General features: G+C 43.1%; 1 protein-coding gene and 1 long non-coding RNA gene across 2 annotated transcripts; both read left to right on the top strand.

Annotated features, from left to right (window-relative positions):
- Positions 1-359: 359 nt before the first annotated feature.
- LOC115578874 (CD209 antigen-like protein E) lies at positions 360-16,236 on the top strand. Its single transcript, XM_030412174.1, has 7 exons — positions 360-526; positions 788-898; positions 12,835-12,924; positions 13,030-13,125; positions 14,326-14,468; positions 14,706-14,824; positions 15,199-16,236. Exons 1-7 carry the CDS (start codon positions 382-384, stop codon positions 15,335-15,337), a joined length of 843 nt encoding a protein of 280 aa, XP_030268034.1. The 5' UTR covers positions 360-381; the 3' UTR covers positions 15,338-16,236.
- LOC115578882 (uncharacterized) lies at positions 3,655-5,996 on the top strand. Its single transcript, XR_003983555.1, has 3 exons — positions 3,655-3,809; positions 4,023-4,114; positions 5,515-5,996. It is a non-coding gene; the product is annotated as an uncharacterized LOC115578882 (long non-coding RNA).
- Positions 16,237-19,734: the final 3,498 nt, after the last annotated feature.

Here is a 19,734-nt window from a genome sequence, read left to right as displayed (position 1 = left end):
TGTGTGTAAACTGTGTGGGCAACAGTGAACGCAGCTCAGCACAAATGTGTGTATGTGAACACACACTTCTGCTTTACAGTGAAAACCTTGTATTTTTCTCAAAGTCACTGTCAAGAATTAAAGACAAAAAAACAGATTTAGTTTGTAGCTTCAAATGTATTAATATTGTTTATTTGATGAGTGTCTTTATTCCAATGAGCAAACCATTAAAAGTCTATTTTTGAAACAATTTGAGTGACATGTGCTTTTTCATGTGTTTAGGTGTGGTCTGTCCTGGTGTCACTTCCTGTGTTAGAGGCTGTCCAACTCAAAGACAGAACGCTTAACTAGACAGTCAAACCTGTTCAAGAATAGCTTCAGTTAAGTTCCCAGTTTGTAAAGATGTCTGCAGAAATTCTTGCTGCACCAGATTCCAGCTTCAATGTGAGATTCACCAGAACAGAGAACAGAGGAGAGGGAGAGGAGATGGCGGTGGAGATCTTAGAGAATGAAGAGCATCACGCTGATCTCGGCTCACAACAAGCCAGTAAGTCTTAAAAGATGACTATTGAAAAACAGAAGTTAGTTCAAATGTTTATGTGGCTATATTTAAATTAGATACTGAGTGAAAATGATCAATTCATCAGTTCACCATCAGTCACCGCTGACTACGGGTCATTATCAGCTGTCTTGGTGCTCTAATCTGGTGTAATGTCACTCATTATGCGACAAACACTCCACAGTTTAAAGTGTCACTTCAACCTTCATACCATAATAATAATGTTGTCTATGTATTTTTCCTCTGTAGGACCAAACACTGAACAGAATGGTGCAGCTGTCAAAAGAAGGTGTTTCAGAGCTCCTGCAGTGACTCTGGGAGTGATGTATCTGCTCATGTTGGCTGGAATCTACGTACGCTGTGAGTGACTCAGTTTTTAATCCAAACTGTCATATATTGATGAATTAGTAATGTCATGTTTTAGGATTCTGTCAGTTAGATAACACAGTAGGTGCAGGTTCATCTTTATTGTCATCGTATCACTTTGTTCCTGCGATCAGTTTTGTCCAAGAGATATTTTAGGACCAACACTAAAGCTAGTCAGCACGGGTTGTTTCTCAATGTGTAGAAGAGGAAGTTAACATTATTCATGAAGACAAAGACGTAACCCTACACAATCCATACACTGTTAGGAGAGCATTTCTCTGAGAATGTATGGAAATCTTAACCACAAACAACAATGTTTCTTGCCACTGGCCCAGTCTGGTCAGTCTGTTCAGAATCTACTTGTCATGGTTCTGTATCTGGTTGTGCCTTATGTCTTGATTTCTATGCCCTTTGGTGTCTTGTCAGTGTCTTCTGTGTTTTTTCCCTTCCACCTTGCGCATGTTTGTCTCCCTCTGTCTGCCAGTGTTATATCTCCTCTGTGCTTCCCCCTCGTTATTTCACCTGCCCTCTTCTCTCCTCCCTCTCCGCACCTGCTCCTCGTCTCCTCATCAGTTCCTGTGCACTTAAGTCTTTGTTCTCCACTCACTCCTTGTCAGTTCGTTGTTTGTGTGATTCCCCATGACCTCCCGTGTCTCCTCCTGTGTCCTCCTTGATGGTATGTTTTTGGATTTGGACTTTGTAGAATTGGTTTTGTTGCACTTTGTTTAGCATTGTTATTTTGCTACTTTGTCTTTTGGTCCTTTTGACTCCTTTAAGTTTGTTCTCCTGGCCCTTTTTGTATCACCCAGCTTTGCTGTAATTAAAGCTCGCTTTTTGTTCACTTTAATCTTGCCTCCTGTGTGTCTGCGTTTGGGTCCACCCCTTTTAGTTTTCCCCAGTCGTGACAGAACGAACTGACCATAAAAATGGACCCAGCAGATACCTTCAAACTTGTGGGCATTCGAGACACATGGTCTGCCTGTCTTAGTGACAGGATAGGACTGGTGGATGCGCTTCAGATTATCTTGGATTTTGAAAAGAATCTAATTGATAAGCCATCTTTGAAGGAGGTTCAGGGTATTGTGGGGAATAATATCGGGGGCAAAAAGACTGATGGGGCTTTTAGATGGGTTGCAGGGCAGTGCTTATCATGAATTTGCTTGCCAACTGCCTGTTCGCCTCTCCTCGGCTCCGATGCTAGCTAGCCGCCAGTCGGTTAGCCTTCTGTCCAGTGGTTCTCAGTTGGCTCCCAGGCCAACACCTGCCAGTGTCCCTCCGTCCGCAGCTCCGCTGACATCTCTCCCAGCCCCCTCCCGATGAAGGTGATGCCCCCGGCCACGTCCAGGCTCCCTGAGGTCCGGTGCCCTTTTTTGCGGTTCCTCACCGCCACCCAGGGCTTCGCCCCCCCTGCTGTCCTGCACCATGGGGCCATGCCTCGTCAGCTCCTCTGAACCTTGCCTCCCTGAAGCTCCAGCCAGTGGCCTTCAGTCGGCGGACCGGTCGACACTCGCCAGTGGCCTTCAGTCGGCGGACCGGTCGACACTCGCCAGTGGCCTTCAGTCGGCGGACCGGTCGACACTCGCCAGTGGCCTTCAGTCGGCGGACCGGATTGACACTCGCCAGTGGCCTTCAGTCGGCGGACCGGTCGACACTCGCCAGTGGCCTTCAGTCGGCGGACCGGTCGACACTCGCCAGTGGCCTTCAGTCGGCGGACCGGCATTCCTGCACCTCGGTCGGAGGACCGGCCGAGGCCCGTTCCTGCACCTCGGTCGAAGGACCGGCCGGGGCCCATCCCTGCACCTCGGTCGGAGGCCCGACCGAGGCCCGTTCCTGCACCTCGGTCGGAGGACCGGCCGAGGCCCGTTCCTGCACCTCGGTCGGAGGACCGGCCGAGGCCCGTTCCTGCACCTCGGTCGAAGGACCGGCCGGGGCCCATCCCTGCACCTCGGTTGGAGGCCCGACCGAGGTCATCTGCTGCCAGCGACCCTTCTTTGGCTCACAGGCCACCAGCTCCCTGCGAACCTCTGTTGGTGGTCCGGCCAAGACCTAGGAGGGCCAAGATCTAGGAGGGTTTCCCGGCCTCCAGAAAGCCTTCGTCTTCGTCGCCGGCCTCTAGGGGGTCCCAGTCCACGTCCCGGGCCTCTAGGGGGCCCCAGCCCACGTCCCCGGCCTCCAGAGGGTTCCAGCCTTCACCTACAACTTCGGCCTCCAGTGGGCGTCCGCATTCAGCACCGACTTCCAGGGGGTTCTGGTCTATGCCACCTCTGCTGGATTCCAGTGGGTCCCAACCTACACCGCCGCCAGCTTCAAGAGTGTCTCAGCCTTCGACCCCGCCGTCGACCTCCCGAGGGGCCTCGGCCTTCGACCCCGCCGTCGGCCTCCTGAGGGTCTCAGCCCTCGCCCCTGCCTCTGCCCTTGGCCTCCTGAGGGTCTCAGCTCTCACCGCCACCCTCCCAGCTTCATTTGGACTCTGGCCCTCCTCCAGACCCCCTCCACCCTCCCGGCTTTGTTGGGTCTTGGTTCCGTTGGGTGCGTTTGGTTCTTTGGGGCATCTGGTAGCTGCCCCTTGGGGGGGGGGGGGGGGGGGTACTGTCATGGTTCTGTGTCTGGTTGTGCCTTATGTCTTGATTTCTATGCCCTTTGTTGTCTTGTCAGTGTCTTCTGTGTTTTTTTTCCCTTCCACCTTGCGCATGTTTGTCTCCCTCTGTCTGCCAGTGTTATCTCCTCTGTGCTTCCCCCTCGTTATTTCACCTGCCCTCTTCTCTCCTCCCTCTCCGCACCTGCTCCTCGTCTCCTCATCAGTGCCTGTGCACTTAAGTCTTTGTTCTCCACTCACTCCTTGTCAGTTCGTTGTGTGTGTGATTCCCCATGACCTCCCGTGTCTCCTCCTGTGTCCTCCTTGATGGTATGTTTTTGGATTTGGACTTTGTAGAATTGGTTTTGTTGCACTTTGTTTAGCATTGTTATTTTGCTACTTTGTCTTTTGGTCCTTTTGACTCCTTTAAGTTTGTTCTCCTGGCCCTTTTTGTATCACCCAGCTTTGCTGTAATTAAAGCTCGCTTTTTGTTCACTTTAATCTTGCCTCCTGTGTGTCTGCGTTTGGGTCCACCCCTTTTAGTTTTCCCCAGTCGTGACACTACTGGTCCAAACTCATTTTTTACCAGCCCTGAATGTAGTTTCTACTGGGAGTACTTCTACTACATCACAGAGGTAAACATTGTACTTTCGACTCTAGTCTGAAAGATGTAGTTACTGGTTATTTTTGTACATTACATCTTTTCATTAATGTTGCTGGTATGTCTCATGGTTTTCAAACTACTATTAACATCATTATCAACCCTCATGCAACAGTAACCCTCAATTTCCACTGGATACGTGTCCGCTGCGTTGTAGCACCGATCCGGTTTTGATCCGCCGTCCGGCAGTCCCCGGAGGTTTGAGTCCGCTGCGTCGCAGTAAGGTAGACAGCTGGCTCACGAGGCAGAGGAGTTCCCGCGATAATCACATGATCACTCACGACCGCAGTTATAGGCATGTGTTATTAAAAACAATAACACAAAGTATTCCCGACCGAGGGATTAGCAGAAGAGCTTGTGTTTGTCTCTTATTTGAGATTTGTGTGCCGGTGTCAACACCGAGTGTTTTTATTTTGAAAGGTAACCGGATGCTGTTATTTTAGCGCTTGACTTCCAGTCTGCTCGGTGCTAAATTCAGCTGAATTGCTGCGTCATGCTCCGGCATCGGCCAGATATAGAAGTCCTGCGTATCTGTGCCGGAGGGCTCCGGACTGCCGGAACTGGTGGGGATTGACACTGACTAAAGTGAAACGTATTTGCTCCGCTGGCGTGGCGGAGACGTATCCAGTGGAAATTGGGGTGGAAATCTTCACTTAAAGTTGTTAGAGAGAGAGAGAGAGAGAGAGAGAGAGAGAGAGAGAGAGACTCCACCAAGCAGACGGCCTTGTTGAAACACCACATCTTGATAAAAACATCCAGATTCTCCATTAATTTGTAAAAATTAAAATCAATAAATACTCTTGTCCTAACCAGCGCAATAAAAACTCTTTCTAACTGGCTTTCTTTTCCTCTTAGTTTGCTTCTTCTTGTCAAATAAATTGCCATCTTTGCTTCACCTGTTAAAAAGTTTAAAAGCTGCCATTTCTCTGCATTGAGTTTACAGTACTTCGTGCCAAAAATAAAAACATTCTTTGACCAGACTTCATTAAAACGCTCAAAACATGCTTTTAAAACTTTAAAAAGTTCTAAAAGCCTTTCACACTCTAAAAAACAGTGAAATATTGTTTCCGGCAGTTTACAGAAGGGACACTCATTTTTTGCAGTGGGGTTAAAAACGGCAACATAACTATTAACAGCTATGGCTCCATGTAAGATCCTCCATTGGAGATCTCCAGTTCTTTTTTTGGAGGGTGCTTTATAAAAGCTTCTCCATCCTGGCTGTTCAGTCCCCGTCATTTGTGTATGTCCTCTCCAAATGCTGTCTCTCCGTGTCTCTAGTCTCTTCCTGTTTAGAACAATAACACACTCCTTATACAGGGTTTTTCCGCTTACTGTGTGTAAGTCTAGCTCTGTCTGTATGTACTTGTTCATCAGTTGTCCTGAGGATCCCTCCAGGTTTGGAATCAGAGTAGTCTCTGGGAACGGGTCCTCTGCGTCCGGCTCCTCTCCCCCTTCTCCATACTCCTTCAGCATTAGGAGTTCTTTGTCCTGCAGCTTGTTCCTCCACCTTTTTAGGACCAGATGTGCTAGCCTTGTGGACTTGATCCCCAGCCGCTCCGCCAAGGCCTCTCCGTCCTGCAAGTCGCTCCCTGCCACGTCCACCACCTGTCTCAGAGTCAGGACGCCTGCGTCCTTCAGGATATCCCTAAGCCCTGGGGTGGATTCATTTTGTACATCCAGCCTGGCTCCTCCGATAACTGGCTCCTCCAGGAGCCAGTGGAGAGATACCGCACTTCCTTTGTACCTTTTCTTAAAAATATTCCAAGCTTTAAAAAGTTCCTGATAAAAGCCTGATAAAAAAGTTAGCTCTGATTTGTTTAAATAGTTTGTGTCCATTAAAAACAATGAGCCATCCAGTCCCATTTTTCCAGTTCTTTTTAAAACCACACTTGCCACATCTTTCCAAACATTAAAATATCCTGTTAAACACTTTTGTAAAAACTGTAATCTAAAAGTCATCAGTCTGCTTTTGATGTCCACCACGCCATGCCCCCCTTCCTCTTTAGGTAAAAAAATGACCTCTTTTCTGATCCAGTGAAACTTCCCTGCCCAAAAAAAGTCCATTAGCTCTGACTGAATCGTGTTGATCAGTGCTGGTGGTGGTGGGACACAAGCTACCTTGTGCCACAGCTGTGAGGCCACCAGGTTGTTTATAATTAGTGTTCTTCCTCTGAAGGACAGCTGTGGCAGCACCCACTCCCATTTCTTTAGTTTGCTTTTTAATTTTTCTAAAATACCTTCCCAATTTTTTCCCATTACATTTTCACTTCCTAAAAAAACTCCCAAATACTTAAAACCATCTCTCTTCCACTTTAAAACCCCTGGTAGTTTTAAAAGCCCCTTCCTCCACCTGCCCACTGCCAACGCTTCACTTTTTACCCAGTTTACTTTTGCTGCTGATAAAATCCCAAAGTCTTTGACAATCCCTCCCAGTCTTGTAATGTCCTCCTGTGTCCTTACAATAACAATAACATCATCTGCATATGCTGATAAAATGTGGTTTCTTTTAAAACCATTTAAAAACAGACCTTCAATGTTTTTTCTTATTTTGCACAGCATGGGTTCTATTGAGATTGAGTACAGCATACCTGAGAGGGGGCAGCCCTGTCTCACCCCCCTGCACACTTTTAAAGGGGAGCTCAGTCCTCCATTGATTTTTAGTACACTTTCAACGTCCTGGTACAGAACCTGGATCATGGCTATGAGACCTGGGTTGAGGCCGAAACTCTCCAGAGTTTTCCAGAGATAAAGGTGCTCAACCCGGTCAAAAGCCTTTTCCTGGTCTAACGAAATGAGACCAGCATCAATTCCCAAAGAAGTGGAGATGTCCAAAATATCTCGAATCAATGACACATTGTCTAGAATAGACCTACCAGGCACACAGTATGTCTGGTCCTGGTGGACTATCAGGTCCATAATGTCTCTCAGCCTGTTGGCTAGTGCTTTTGATAAAATCTTGTAGTCCGTACATAAAAGCGATACCGGGCGCCAGTTTTTAATCTCCAACAGATCTCCTTTTTTTGGCAGAAGCGTTACCACTGCTCTCCTGCAGCTCTGTGGTAGGCGATTGTCTTTAAAACTGCTATTAAAAACAGTTAAAAGGTCCTCACCCCACACCCCCCAGAATTCCTTATAAAATTCTGCAGGGATCCCGTCAATCCCAGGAGCTTTGTCTCCCTCCATGCCCTTCAGGGCCGTGTATAGTTCCTGGAGAACCAGTGGTTCCCCCATCTCAGCTCCAGTGTCTTCCGGGATTTTTGGCAGCTCCCTACAGAAATACTCAAACATGTCTTTATTTTCCCCATACTCACTGCTGTAGAGGTCTGTGTAGAACTGTAAAGCTCTTCTCCGGATCTCTCCAGGTTCAGTCAGTTCTGCTCCGGAGGTCGAACGCAGCACAGGGACGCTTCTTCTCTGTCCGTTTTTCTTCTCCAGGCCGAAGAAGAATTTGGATGGAGCGTCCACTAGTGCCGCAGCCTGATATCTGGACCGGACCAGCGCCCCCTGAGCCTTTGTGCCTAGTAGGTCTTTTAAAGCAGATCGTTTAGACTTGAGATCTTTAATATGATCTCGATTTCCAGTGGACTCTACTAGGCTCTGAATTTCCACAATCTCAATCTCCAGATCTTTCATAGATCTGGTAATGTCCCGTGTGACGTTGAAAGTGTACTGCTGACAGAGCTGCTTCCCAGAAATACCTAAAAACGTCTTTAAAATGGACATCTGACAACAAATTGGTGTTAAAATGCCAATATGCGCTCTTATGTTTTAAGTTAGCAATAAAAACATTACAAAAGGCAACAGAGTGATCAGTAAAACCAACAGGTGTAATGCCACTCTTCTTAAAAATGCTAAGATGGTGCTTAAAACAATAAAACCGGTCTAATCTAGCAAGAGAAATTAAAATCCCTCTAGAGTGAGCCCAGGTATACTGCCTCCCATCACCATGCATTCTCCTCCACACGTCTGTTAAATCATGTTAATTTAAAACCTGTTTCAGAGCACTCTGAGATTCTCTGTGAGGCTCAACGTGATTCCTGTCCAGCAAGTCATTCTCTGTGCAGTTAAAATCCCCTCCCAAAAATAAATAATCCTCAATATTTACTTTGCTTAAAACAGTGCTTAAAATTCTTAAAAACGCCACTCTGTCAACAGCACCTCCCCCCCCCACTCTTTCTTCCAGTTGCCAGCATCTCCTTGTTTGAAAAGTAATCTTCTATTTTAACAGATTTTGCATTCTTGGTTTTTTGTAGGAACGATTTGATTTTGCCAACAGTGTAATATTTTTTCCTGCTTTTCTTTGAGGCTTGGCTTCCCTCATCCTCCGTATCCTCCCCCACACAAGATTCATAATCTGAGCCTTCCTGCGCCTCTGTTTGCTTCTCGCTCCCCAGACCTGCTGTCCCTTTCTTTGCTTGAAGCTCTCCAGAATTTTTCCTTAGTTTTCTTTTCAGATGTGGCACTTTTAAAAGGTCATCCTCATCCCCCATTTCACAGTCACTCTCTTCCACTGCTTCTTCCACCGCCGCCCTGTTACCTGCACTCTTTTCCTTTGGCTTTGTATTTGTCTTATCCTCTCCTGTCTCCTCCTGCCCTCCCACACTCACCTGGCTGTACTGTTCATCCTCATCCACCACCTCCTCTTCCACCTGCTTCCCCTGTTCCTCACCTGCTTCCTCCTGCACCTCCGCCTGTTCTTTCTGTTCCCCACCTACTCCCTCCTGTCCCTCTCCGCTTGCCTCCTCTGGTGTCTCCACCTCCACCTGTCTCCCCTGTTCCTCACTCATCTCCTCCTGTGCCTCCACCTCCACCTGCCTCCCCTGTCCCTCCACCTGTTTTCTCTGTTGCTCCTCCACTGCCTCCTTCTGCGGCTCCACTTCCGCCTGTCTTTCCTTCTGACCGTCCTTTGTCCTGCTGGTATCCTTCACAGGACAGGCCCTGATCAAATGTCCCTCCCTTCCACACCCAAAGCATTTGGTACTGTCAGAAGAGACAAAAATTACATAATCAAAGTCCTCCACTCTGATCCTGAACGCCAGGCTCAGGTCTTGGTCCCTGTTATTCAGGATCATGAGGACAATTCTCCTATGAGACACTACATGCTGTAGCAGTGGAGACTTACATCCCGACGGCACTTTGCGAATGGGTGACACTATTTTGACGTGTCGGGAAAGCTCTTTCACTAGCGTTTCATCTCTTATGAAGGGAGGGACATTTGACAAAGTCACCTTCTTTGCCGGTGTGGCGAGCGGCAACACGGAAACAAAAGCGTCATTCACCGTGATGCCGCTCTCCACCACCGCATTCGCCTTTTCAACACAGTCCACAAAAATGACCACAGCCCCGTTCATCCGCGCCGTGGACCTAACACTGCTGTGGCCGACAGCCTGACCCACTGCCAGGCTGCACTCCTCCACTGACACTGACGAGGGCACGGACATCTTAATGCCGTGCTTCCTCGTCAGCTTAGTCAGCTCCATTGTGCAGCGTTAGTCCGCCGACCAGCAATATGCTGGTCGACTACACTAACCCGAGAAAACACACACGCGCGCGCGCACACACACACACACACACACACCTACAAACTTGCAACACACGTACACTGTAAACCTAAAAAAAAGGTTTACCATTCATTCATAAATCGCTTAACAGCTGATCGATCGCTCCGCTCACAGCACACTTACTCCAACGCTCAGAGAGAGAGAGAGAGAGAGAGAGAGAGAGATGTGAGCAGAGCTATCGAAAACCCTGAAACTTTGTACCTCCAAACTCTAATGTTTAAACAAAGAAACAATAGAATTATTCTGTGTGTATTCATAGTTTATCTAAATGTTATCATAAATCTAAAGATAAGACAGTTCTGTTGTCTAGATGTTATAAAGTCCACAATGTTTTCATAAAGAGTCAAGTGAATGAAAGGGAGGGTATGTGTGATTCTCTGCATGTTGTTACTTCCTCAATGTTTTCGACTGAGACCAAACGGACGTTGGACCAAGAAACACTTCCAGCAGCATCAGTACAGTGTACTACGTTATTGTGTTTATCTACCATAGTTAGTGCTGCATATTATACACATACAGCAGCATAGTAACAGATCAGCACAGTGCAGTAAAAGTAAGTGAAGTGCAGCTTCTCTTTAACGCTTTCAGTCCTCTAAAGATGTCGACAGATATTTATGCCAAACCGGATTTATCCAAGAAGGTCAGATACACCAGAAAGGAGGAGTGGCAGGAAAATGAGGTGGATATTTACGAGAGTGCAGACGATATTGGAATACATTATTTTCAGTCACATGACGGAGGTAAGTGAGAAACTATGACAAATCATCATGATAATACTTGGCACGCAGGTGGTCGAGTGGTTAGAGTGCATTCCATATATGCAGCCGACCCTGGTTTGATTCCGGGCAGAGGTCCTTTGCTGCATGTCACATCCCCCCGTCTGTAACCTGTTTTTCCTATCTAACTACTGCTTCATTAAGGTAATAAAGGTCTTTCAAATAATAATAATGCTTGTTTTGTCTGATGGTGGGTGTGCCCTTTAAATCATGTAAACTCTCAGTTTAGATCTTTACACAAACCCATCAGCATACATGTTTCTTTCTATAAACCTACATTTTCTGCATGAGACCTTGTGTTTTATGGATATTTCCTTCCAGTAGTTCTTTATTAGGATTATGTTGTGCCTTGTGATTAACATGCACCACAGCTCTCTGAGTAGAGGCCTTTGTTCATGTGTTCTGTTCACGTTCTTTGGTTCCAATTAAGCTCAACTTTCCAGAAGGTTTGTTTCTTTTCAGACACAACATGTATCTAATAGTCAAGGCTTTTTGGCATCATGTCTATTGGTTTTACTAACATTTAACAATCAGACATCTTTCTCAGATCTGAGGAAGTATCATCTCCAGTTAAGACAGCTTTACAACAGGGTAGTAAGGGAAATGACACGACAGGAAGAAGAGAAGTGCTGCATGTCAAGATCTGTTGAAGATCATTATCAGTCCAGAGTCGAGGGTGAGAGAGGCTGAAGAGGTGATGCACAGCTGTAACACACTTTCTGCTGAAGCTCAGCTGTGCAATTCAATGATTATTTATGACTCAACATTTAAGATGAGCTCATGTTTTGGTTTATACAACAGTGTTTGAGTGATATTTTTTAATATATTTCTAATGTTAGGACTTTAAAACAACTTGTTTAAAGTTGTGCACAGATGTCACCACAGATCAAAACAATGAAACCACAGAGTAAAACGTCTTTGTAGCAGAGGGGAATGACGCTCTCTGTGTGTTTGTCACTTTAGGACCACAGAATGAGAAACAACCTCCAGCCGTCCAAAGAAGGCGGTTCAGTTCTGCTGTATTCTGTCTTGGAGTGCTGTGCTTTCTGATGCTGACTGCAATCATCCTCCTATCCACATATTGTAATATATAAAAAATACATATACATATATACACACACACAAACATATATATAAATAAATAAATAAAAAAAAACCCATGATATATAAATTAGGGCTCTCAACGACTAAAATATTTAATCGCGATTAATCGCATTATTGTCAATGGTAACAAATGTGCAATTAATCTCAAATCAATCACGTATTTTCAATCTGTTCTAAATGCACCTTAAAGGGATATTTTCACTCTTTTCAACATGGGAGTGAACAACTATGCTTGCTTTATGCAAATGTATGTCATTAGTATTGCAACAATCCAAAACACTGAGAAATACTGTAAAGAATATTCTCCAGAATAACCTCCGTTCTGATACCGCTCTCCACGAGTCTAGGACATGCACAAGTCCACACAGACTCACGTGTGCCTTCAAGGGTTAGCCTACATCTGAGGTTATTCGTTGAGAGATGGAGTTTGTAAAATACTTCGAAAAGCAAGTAGACAGGTCATATCGGTGCAACGTCAGGAATTGCTCCCTCTTTTAAATTTGAGCTAGCGTACAGCGAATTAAATTTTAGGTGAGCGGAGAGCGGTCTTTGAGCAGAGCTGTCTGGTATAATTTTGAGCGGTGGAGCAAAGGAGTGATCACCCGCGTACGCGGGGAGCGAAAATTCTCGCCGCTCAGCTGCGCTCGCATGCTGTGTACATCGTGGTTTTTGTGGTGATCAAAAACAAGCTATTTTTATTCGACCATCTCTATCAGTGAGTGTGTTGACAACAACAGGTGTTAAAAATGAAACATTTTCTTCAACTTAACCAAACTTTTTTGTGGTTAAGCAGAGCATTAGCACAGCTTTGTGATAATACAGACATAGAAAATTCAACCTGAACAAATATTCAACTGAAAGAACAAAAGGAAAACACCATTTTGAATGAAGGGGGGCTTTAAATATACGGCGGCAGCTATTATGATTCCTCAGCAGTCTGAGTTATAACATTCAAGTGTGTACCTTGATGCTGATAACATGTTGGTCTAATGCTGGTCTGTGTCCCAGGCAGGACAACAACATGTGTGAACGAGCAGTACCAGCAGAGGGCGACAGTGATGGAATATAATCATGTAAAGTTCTAGGAAGTCTGTGCATAGAATATGTAAAAGCACAAGAACACACACAAAAAAACTCTAATTTGGAATATAGAAAATGATATTTCATTATGCACAGGAAAATAGGTAGTTGGTCTTTAGTATAAAGAAACAATGATATGTTTGTGTTTTTTACTTTGTCCTGGTTCTCACCAGATATCTCAGTCACTTTGGAAAAAGACCAGCTGCTGAACAAATATGACAAACTGAGCAACAACTACACCCAACTCCAGGAAACAGTTTCAGGTGAAAAAAATCTCAAAACAAAAAAGGAAATACCAAATATACAGGATCAAATTCTCTGCAAAATGTTTGTATTATCTCACTGATAATCTATTTCACACATTACAGTCAACAACAATCAGCTGAAGAGCAGTTATGAAACCCTGAGTAAAAATCACAGTAAGTTACAGGCTGAGTTACAGAAGCTGAAGGACAAAATTGAAGGTGAGAAAAATCTCAAATGTGCAACTGTAATGTGAATTTACATGATACAGCTTGACTGTGCTTCATCTTTTTATTATGTAAGGGATAATGCCCGATGAGGTGTTTATTAACAGAAATGAATCGGACGACGCGGAGGCGCTTCGCGTCGGACGGTTGCTTCCGTGAAGTCCGATTCATTTCTGTTAATGGACACCTCGAAGGGCATTATCCCGCTTATACCATGGTCACATGCCAAAGAAAAGAAATTCGGACCATTAATTTACATTTTCATGCGTTTTACAATCAAAATATGAAGTTTTTCACAAGCCATAACTTAGTTTCCCTGGTAACGCCTGAGGGTTTGACTAATACCTGGAACAATCATTACTCTCCCGTAAGGTTCTTATGCAACGGAGACGTTGTTCACTCCTCCAGTAAATAGGACGGACCATAGATACGACTTGGCAACGGGAGATATTCTAGTCCGCTCAGCCATGAGCCAGAAAGCTAACGCTATGCTAGCAAGATTCAAAGTCAATAACATTGCATACGGTTGACAAACAGTAAATATAATTTGACAGTATGCTAGCTAACACGATTAGCTAACTAACCAGTCATGTCATTGTCCCCAAATCAATAGCAAGATTTCCACGAACAAATGACCGGCCGTGTGTAACGTTACTGTGGCCGCAGCCTGAAGCAGAGAGTTGAACAGCCAACGGGATGTGAGATTATTTGCATATCAGTAAGTTTAGAGGGGAAGTGAACTTTCTGCAGCTTGTGTGTTACAGTCGCCACCCTGTGGTGTTCAGAGGATAAGACACTGAAGGACTGATGGACTGCACTCAGTGCTGGAAATATAATATTCAGATTTGATAAGCCAGCTAGCGCATTGATTTACAGCGGTGAACAGTCAATTTGACTGGAACTACTTAGTAGGTGTCCATATATCACTTTTTAACCTACACCCTCCAGCCAATCAGAATCGAGTATTCACCCAGACCATGGTATAAAACTGATTCAAGATGTTGACATTTTTTGAGATTATATTTCAGACCGTCACAAATGAGATATTATATCCTGAGCAAAAATACAGAGCTAACAGCCTGAATAGGGAAAGTTGTGATCAAGAAACACCTTAAACTAAATAGAGGAAACAAGAAGTTAATTTGACACAGAATGACATGAAATCTATCTTTAAAACACGTGTTTGACATTAAGGAATGAGGTGTCCTGACGGATGGACGAGATTTGGATGCAGCTGTTACTTTATACCCAATGAGAAGAGAACGTGGGATGAGAGCAGAGCTGACTGTCAGAACAAAGGAGCAGATCTGGTGGTCATAAACAACAAAGATGAAAATGTGAGTGTGTGTTAGTAAAGAGCCTCTAACTCAACCTGCTGTGACTCTGTCATCTGGACCTGTTCTCCTCTCAATGTTATTTTCACATTTCAGACTGTGTGTATTTTAAAGATTGGATTTGTAGTTTTGTTTGCAATGAAATATTTAAATTATTCATATCTAACAACATTTCTTTACTACAATAGAAAAACTGAATGATGAACAGAGAAATGATTGTTGTCTCTTGTTAAATACCAGAAATTTGTCAGTGAGCTGAACAACATGAATGGAGAGTCCTGGATTGGTCTAAAGACAGAATGGTTACAAGGAAGCCGTTATGAATGGAAGTGGGTGGACAGATCACCGCTGAGAGAAACGTGAGACATTTTGAAGTTTTTATTTTCATCACATTTCCATAAAATTAACTGGCTGTCACAGAAATTAAATGTGAATATTATTAATATTATCATCTTAAATGAGACACAATGATTGGGAAACCATCTTTGTGTTTCAAATCAGTGGATCCATGATCTCTTTCTTTTTCTGATTCAGTCCTCAAAATGTTAATCACATGAATCACTGAAAACAGAGAGACAAGATTACTACATATATTAGATGAGTTATTGAAACATTATCATTAATAATAGAAAACATAAAAAATTGAGGTAAAATGAAACAACTTATTTCAAATTGAAAATTAATCAGAAGCTTGTACTCTGTTTAAAAGATAAACATTTTCTTTGTGCTACAGCTTCAGGGCATCAGGACTACCAGCAGCTACACAGAGCTGGTACACAGCGTACTCTAATCAACAAGGACAATGGAGACAAAGCGATGATGTACATACGAAGTACTATATCTGTGAGAAACGAGTTTCTTGCATTCTATGATGACAGCAGTGTGGAGTGTTGAGATCAGTTCTGTAAACTCAGACACATTTACATGTATTGTGTGTGACATGCTCAATAACCTGATCACACACATATTGTTCCTCTGCCTTACATGCTGTATAATCTGATTGGAAGTGATCCAACACAACTACATGTGTATTACTGACTCTGCAGTCCTGCAGGATCATCACAGTAAAAGCTTGTCTTTACTTTGCTTTAGTTGATTCATAACTTTGTATTCAGCTCCATCTGTCTGCGTTCAATATGTGAAAATGATGCCAAGTTGTGTCTGAGTCCTCTTTGATACAGCAGCTGCTAATGTTCAGTGTGAAGCTTCTACAGGAGAGAGAAACATGCTTGAAGGTTTATGTTTTGCCTCTTTAGCCTGTGTAATGTGCTGCTGTCCAATTCCCATGATAATTCCATGATAAGGACATTTTATAGTCTTAACCAAGGCCCAATTTAAACTCAGTTTCAACAGTCTGATATCTGGATCAAACCTGGATGTAATTTAACATTGTTCCTTCATTTTGGATTTATGTTCTGCACTCCTACACACTGTTTGCATCTCTTATCTGTCTGTGGTTCACCGTTTATGCATGTAACAGAGCTGGTTTAAAAAAAAAAAACAACAGTCCAGCAGCATCACATTTCCTGTGTCATATATGTATGTGTGAGTAAACTGTGTGGGCAACAGTGAATACAGCTCAGCACAAACGTGTGTATGTGAACACACACTTCTGCTTTACAGTGAAAACCTTGTATTTCCTCAAAGTCACTGTCAAGAATTAAAGACGACAAACAGCTTTAGTTTGTAGCTTCAAATGTATTAATATTGTCTATTTGATGAGTGTCTTGATTCCAATTAGCAAACCATTAAAAGTCTAATTTTGAAACAATTTGAGTGACGTGTGTCTTTTCATGTGTTCAGCTGTGGTCTGTCCTGATGTCACTTCCTGTGTTAGAGGCTGTCCAACTCAAAGACAGAACGCTTAACTACACAGTCAAACCTGTTCAAGAACAGCTTCAGTTAAGTTCCCAGTTTGTAAAGATGTCTGCAGAAATTCTTGCTGCACCAGATTCCAGCTTCAGTGTGAGATTCATCAGAAGAGAGAACAGAGGAGAGGGAGAGGAGATGGAGGTGGAGATCTTAGAGGATGAAGAGCATCACGCTGATCTCAGGTCACAACAAGCCAGTAAGTCTTAAATGATGACTATTGGACAAAGGGAAGTTAGCTCAAATGTTTATGTGGCTATATTTAAATTAAATACTGAGTGAAAATGATCAATTCATCCATCAGTTCACCATCAGTCACCGCTGACTACGGGTCATTATCAGCTGTCTTGGTGCTCTAATCTGGTGTAACGTCACTCATTATTCTTATAGAGGGAATGACAATGAGCAACAAACACTCCACAGTTTAAAGTGTCACTTCAACCTTCACACCAACATGATTAAAATGTTGTCTATGTATTTTTCCTCTGTAGGACCAAACACTGAACAGAACGGTGCAGCTGTCAAAAGAAGGTGTTTCAGAGCTCCTGCAGTGACTCTGGGAGTGATGTATCTGCTCATGTTGGCTGGAATCTACATACGCTGTGAGTAACTCAGTTTTCAATCCAAACTTTCATATCTTTTTAGTAATGTCATGTTTTAGGCTTCTTTCAGTTAGATAACACAATAGTAGCATGTTCATCTTTATTACCATCGTATCACTTTGTTCCTGTGATCAGAGTTTTGTCCAAGAGACATTTTAGGACCAACACTAAAGCTAGTCAGCACAGGTTGTTTCTTCTCTCACTGTGTAAAAGAGGAAGTTAACATTATCAATGAAGACGTAACCCTACACAATCCATACACTGTTAGGTGAGCATTTCTCTAAGGATGTATAGAAATCTTAACCAGGGACCAACAATAATGTTTCTTGCCACTGGTCCAGTCTGGTGAGTCTGTTCAGAATCTACTGGTCCAAACTCATTTTTTTACTGGCCCTGAATGTAGTTTCTACTCGAGTACTTCTACTCATTCACAGAGGTAAATATTGTACTTTTCACTGTTGTCTGAAAGATTTAGCTACTAGTCATTTTTTACATTACAACTTTTTATTCACGTTGCTGGTATGTTTAATGGTTTTCAAACTTTTTACATTATTATCAGCCCTAACTTAACAGTTAATGGTTCTGCAAAACCACAGATCAGACATAAAACTGGACATTCATTATGTTACAACTTCAGCTTTATTTCGGTCAAATTTTCTCTCTTTATAACGTGGGCACAAAAACACTGGTTATGGTTAGGACAACATCATGTTTGGGTTAAAACTGGTTTTAGTCCCCACAGACACAATTGGAAATGTCCATAACTGTCCTTAAGAAACACCAGGTTTTAATATGAAAAATATCCAGTGTTGTGACTTGAACTGCAGATGTCTGTTAGGATGTGACAACGGAACAACCAGTTGCAACAGCTGTTTCAAGAACTAGCAGAAAAACACAGTTTTGACTGAAGGGGGGCTTTAAATATTTGTCTGAGGCCATTATGATTCTTCAGCAGTGTGAGTTATAGAACCTCTGGAGGTCTCTGCTATTAGCTGGAGTCACCGTCCTGTCCAAACTCTGTGAGGACTTTGACTTTATTTTAATGTCTCATCTTGAATCACTCAAAACTTCAATCAAATGTTTTTTGGCCTTTTTATGGCTTTCAGTGCAGCTGAAGATATGACAGGAAACAGGGAGAGAGAGAGGGGGAATCGAACCCGGGTCCGCTGCAGAGCCTTGGCACATGGGATGCGCATGTTACCCACTGAGCTAAACGGCGCCCCTTCAATCAAATGGTTTGATTGGACATCGCTGCCCTGTCTCTTTTTTTTCCACCAGATATTTCAGAAAGTTGTAAAAACTCCGAGCTCAGTCAGAAGGAGAAGTCGACGAATCACGACAACCTGAACGACAGTTTCTGCCACGGTCAGGGGAACAGCAACACATTACAAGACGTTAATCCATCATAACAATTTCAAATCTGTTGCTAAAACACTGTAATGACACTAAGTTGTTTCTTGTAGGATGGAAGAGATTTCGATGAAGTTGTTATTACAAATTTACAGAGAAGAATAACTGGACTGACAGCAGGACTGACAGTCAGAGCAACGGAGCAGATCTGCTGACAATAACAACCAAAGAGGAACATGTGAGTGTCTGTTACCTTGTTTGGACTTTCTGTTCAGATGTATCTTTTGTTAGTTATAGCATCCCCCAATAACAATTACATAAATATAATCTGTCTCACCAAAACATGGTATTCTGTTGCAAAAGCCAAGCATGTAATGAAAATAAATAGTCCAATACAGAGTATGCTATTATTAATCTTAATGGGCCAATTTACACCTTTTATGCTGTGTTTTGTGGCTCCAGACATATTTTTGGGTGAGTGAAGGGGACAAGAATTGCTCTTATGACAGTTAAGGTTGCTGACTCCAGGCCTCGAGGATGCACTTCTACTTCCACTACAATGTCTGATATTACTGGCTGTCAAAATATTTTACATATTTACATTCAGATTCTTGTTGTCCCATTAAAAAAAAAAATCAGATTTTACAGATTCTCAAATATAATAACTTCCTGAGGCACAAAATGTGGCAACAACCAGCTTCTCCCCGCTGTGTTCATACGTGTTCGTCACTTTTTAGCGTCCCATGAAACAGTTTTCATCGTCCTTTGTGCTTCTTGCAGTGTGGTTCTGTATTTGGTTGTGTTTTCTCCCTTAGCATCATTTTGTTCTAATGTGATGCATGTGTTGTCATATGGGTGAAATGTCAACAAACTTGTTTCTATATATTACTTGATTAGCTGCAATGCACTGAGCTCTGAGGACTAAAGTCTTTGTGGCTAAATCACAAAAACGTCAATTAATATTTATTGTTCCTGACTAAGAAAACATTTTTTTTGTGTGTGTGTTATTGTGTTTTAATTCATTCTTCATCGTGGAGGATTTCTTTCCTTCAGAGATGAACACAACATGACATATGGAAATAATTACTGTATCTTCTGCAAAATCACCAGGACTTTGTCAAAGATCTGACTGAGCATCAGGCTTCCTGGATCGGTCTGCAGTCAGTGAAGTCATGGAAAACAGAATGGCAATGGGTGGACGGAACAACACCGAAATATGTGTGAGTTTTAAAATCACGATTTATCAGAGTAATTGTCCACATTTAATACTTAGATTAAATAAAAAATGTAAAGTAAAAAAGAGAACAATAAATCATACAAAACATGACTGATTTGATGAAATCAATTCAATCATGTTTTCAAATAATGTTAATATTCTGAGGCATTTTATTATTGTCATTTGAATTAGCACGAGACAGTGTTCAGATAGTCTAGGCAATTGGTGGACG

Source organism: Sparus aurata, chromosome 3, assembly GCF_900880675.1.
Source record: "Sparus aurata chromosome 3, fSpaAur1.1, whole genome shotgun sequence".
Taxonomy (NCBI): domain Eukaryota; kingdom Metazoa; phylum Chordata; class Actinopteri; order Spariformes; family Sparidae; genus Sparus; species Sparus aurata.
This window is presented reverse-complemented; position numbering and strand designations above follow the sequence as displayed.

Bases quoted from the DNA above. Each gene is read 5' to 3' on its own strand.
- LOC115578874 (XM_030412174.1), top strand. From the start codon at position 382: ATGTCTGCAGAAATTCTTGCTGCACCAGATTCCAGCTTCAATGTGAGA. The intron at 899-12,834 runs GTGAGTGACTCA...GGTTCTCACCAG, and splicing joins GGCTGGAATCTACGTACGCT to ATATCTCAGTCACTTTGGAA. The intron at 14,469-14,705 runs GTGAGTGTGTGT...GTTAAATACCAG, and splicing joins TAAACAACAAAGATGAAAAT to AAATTTGTCAGTGAGCTGAA.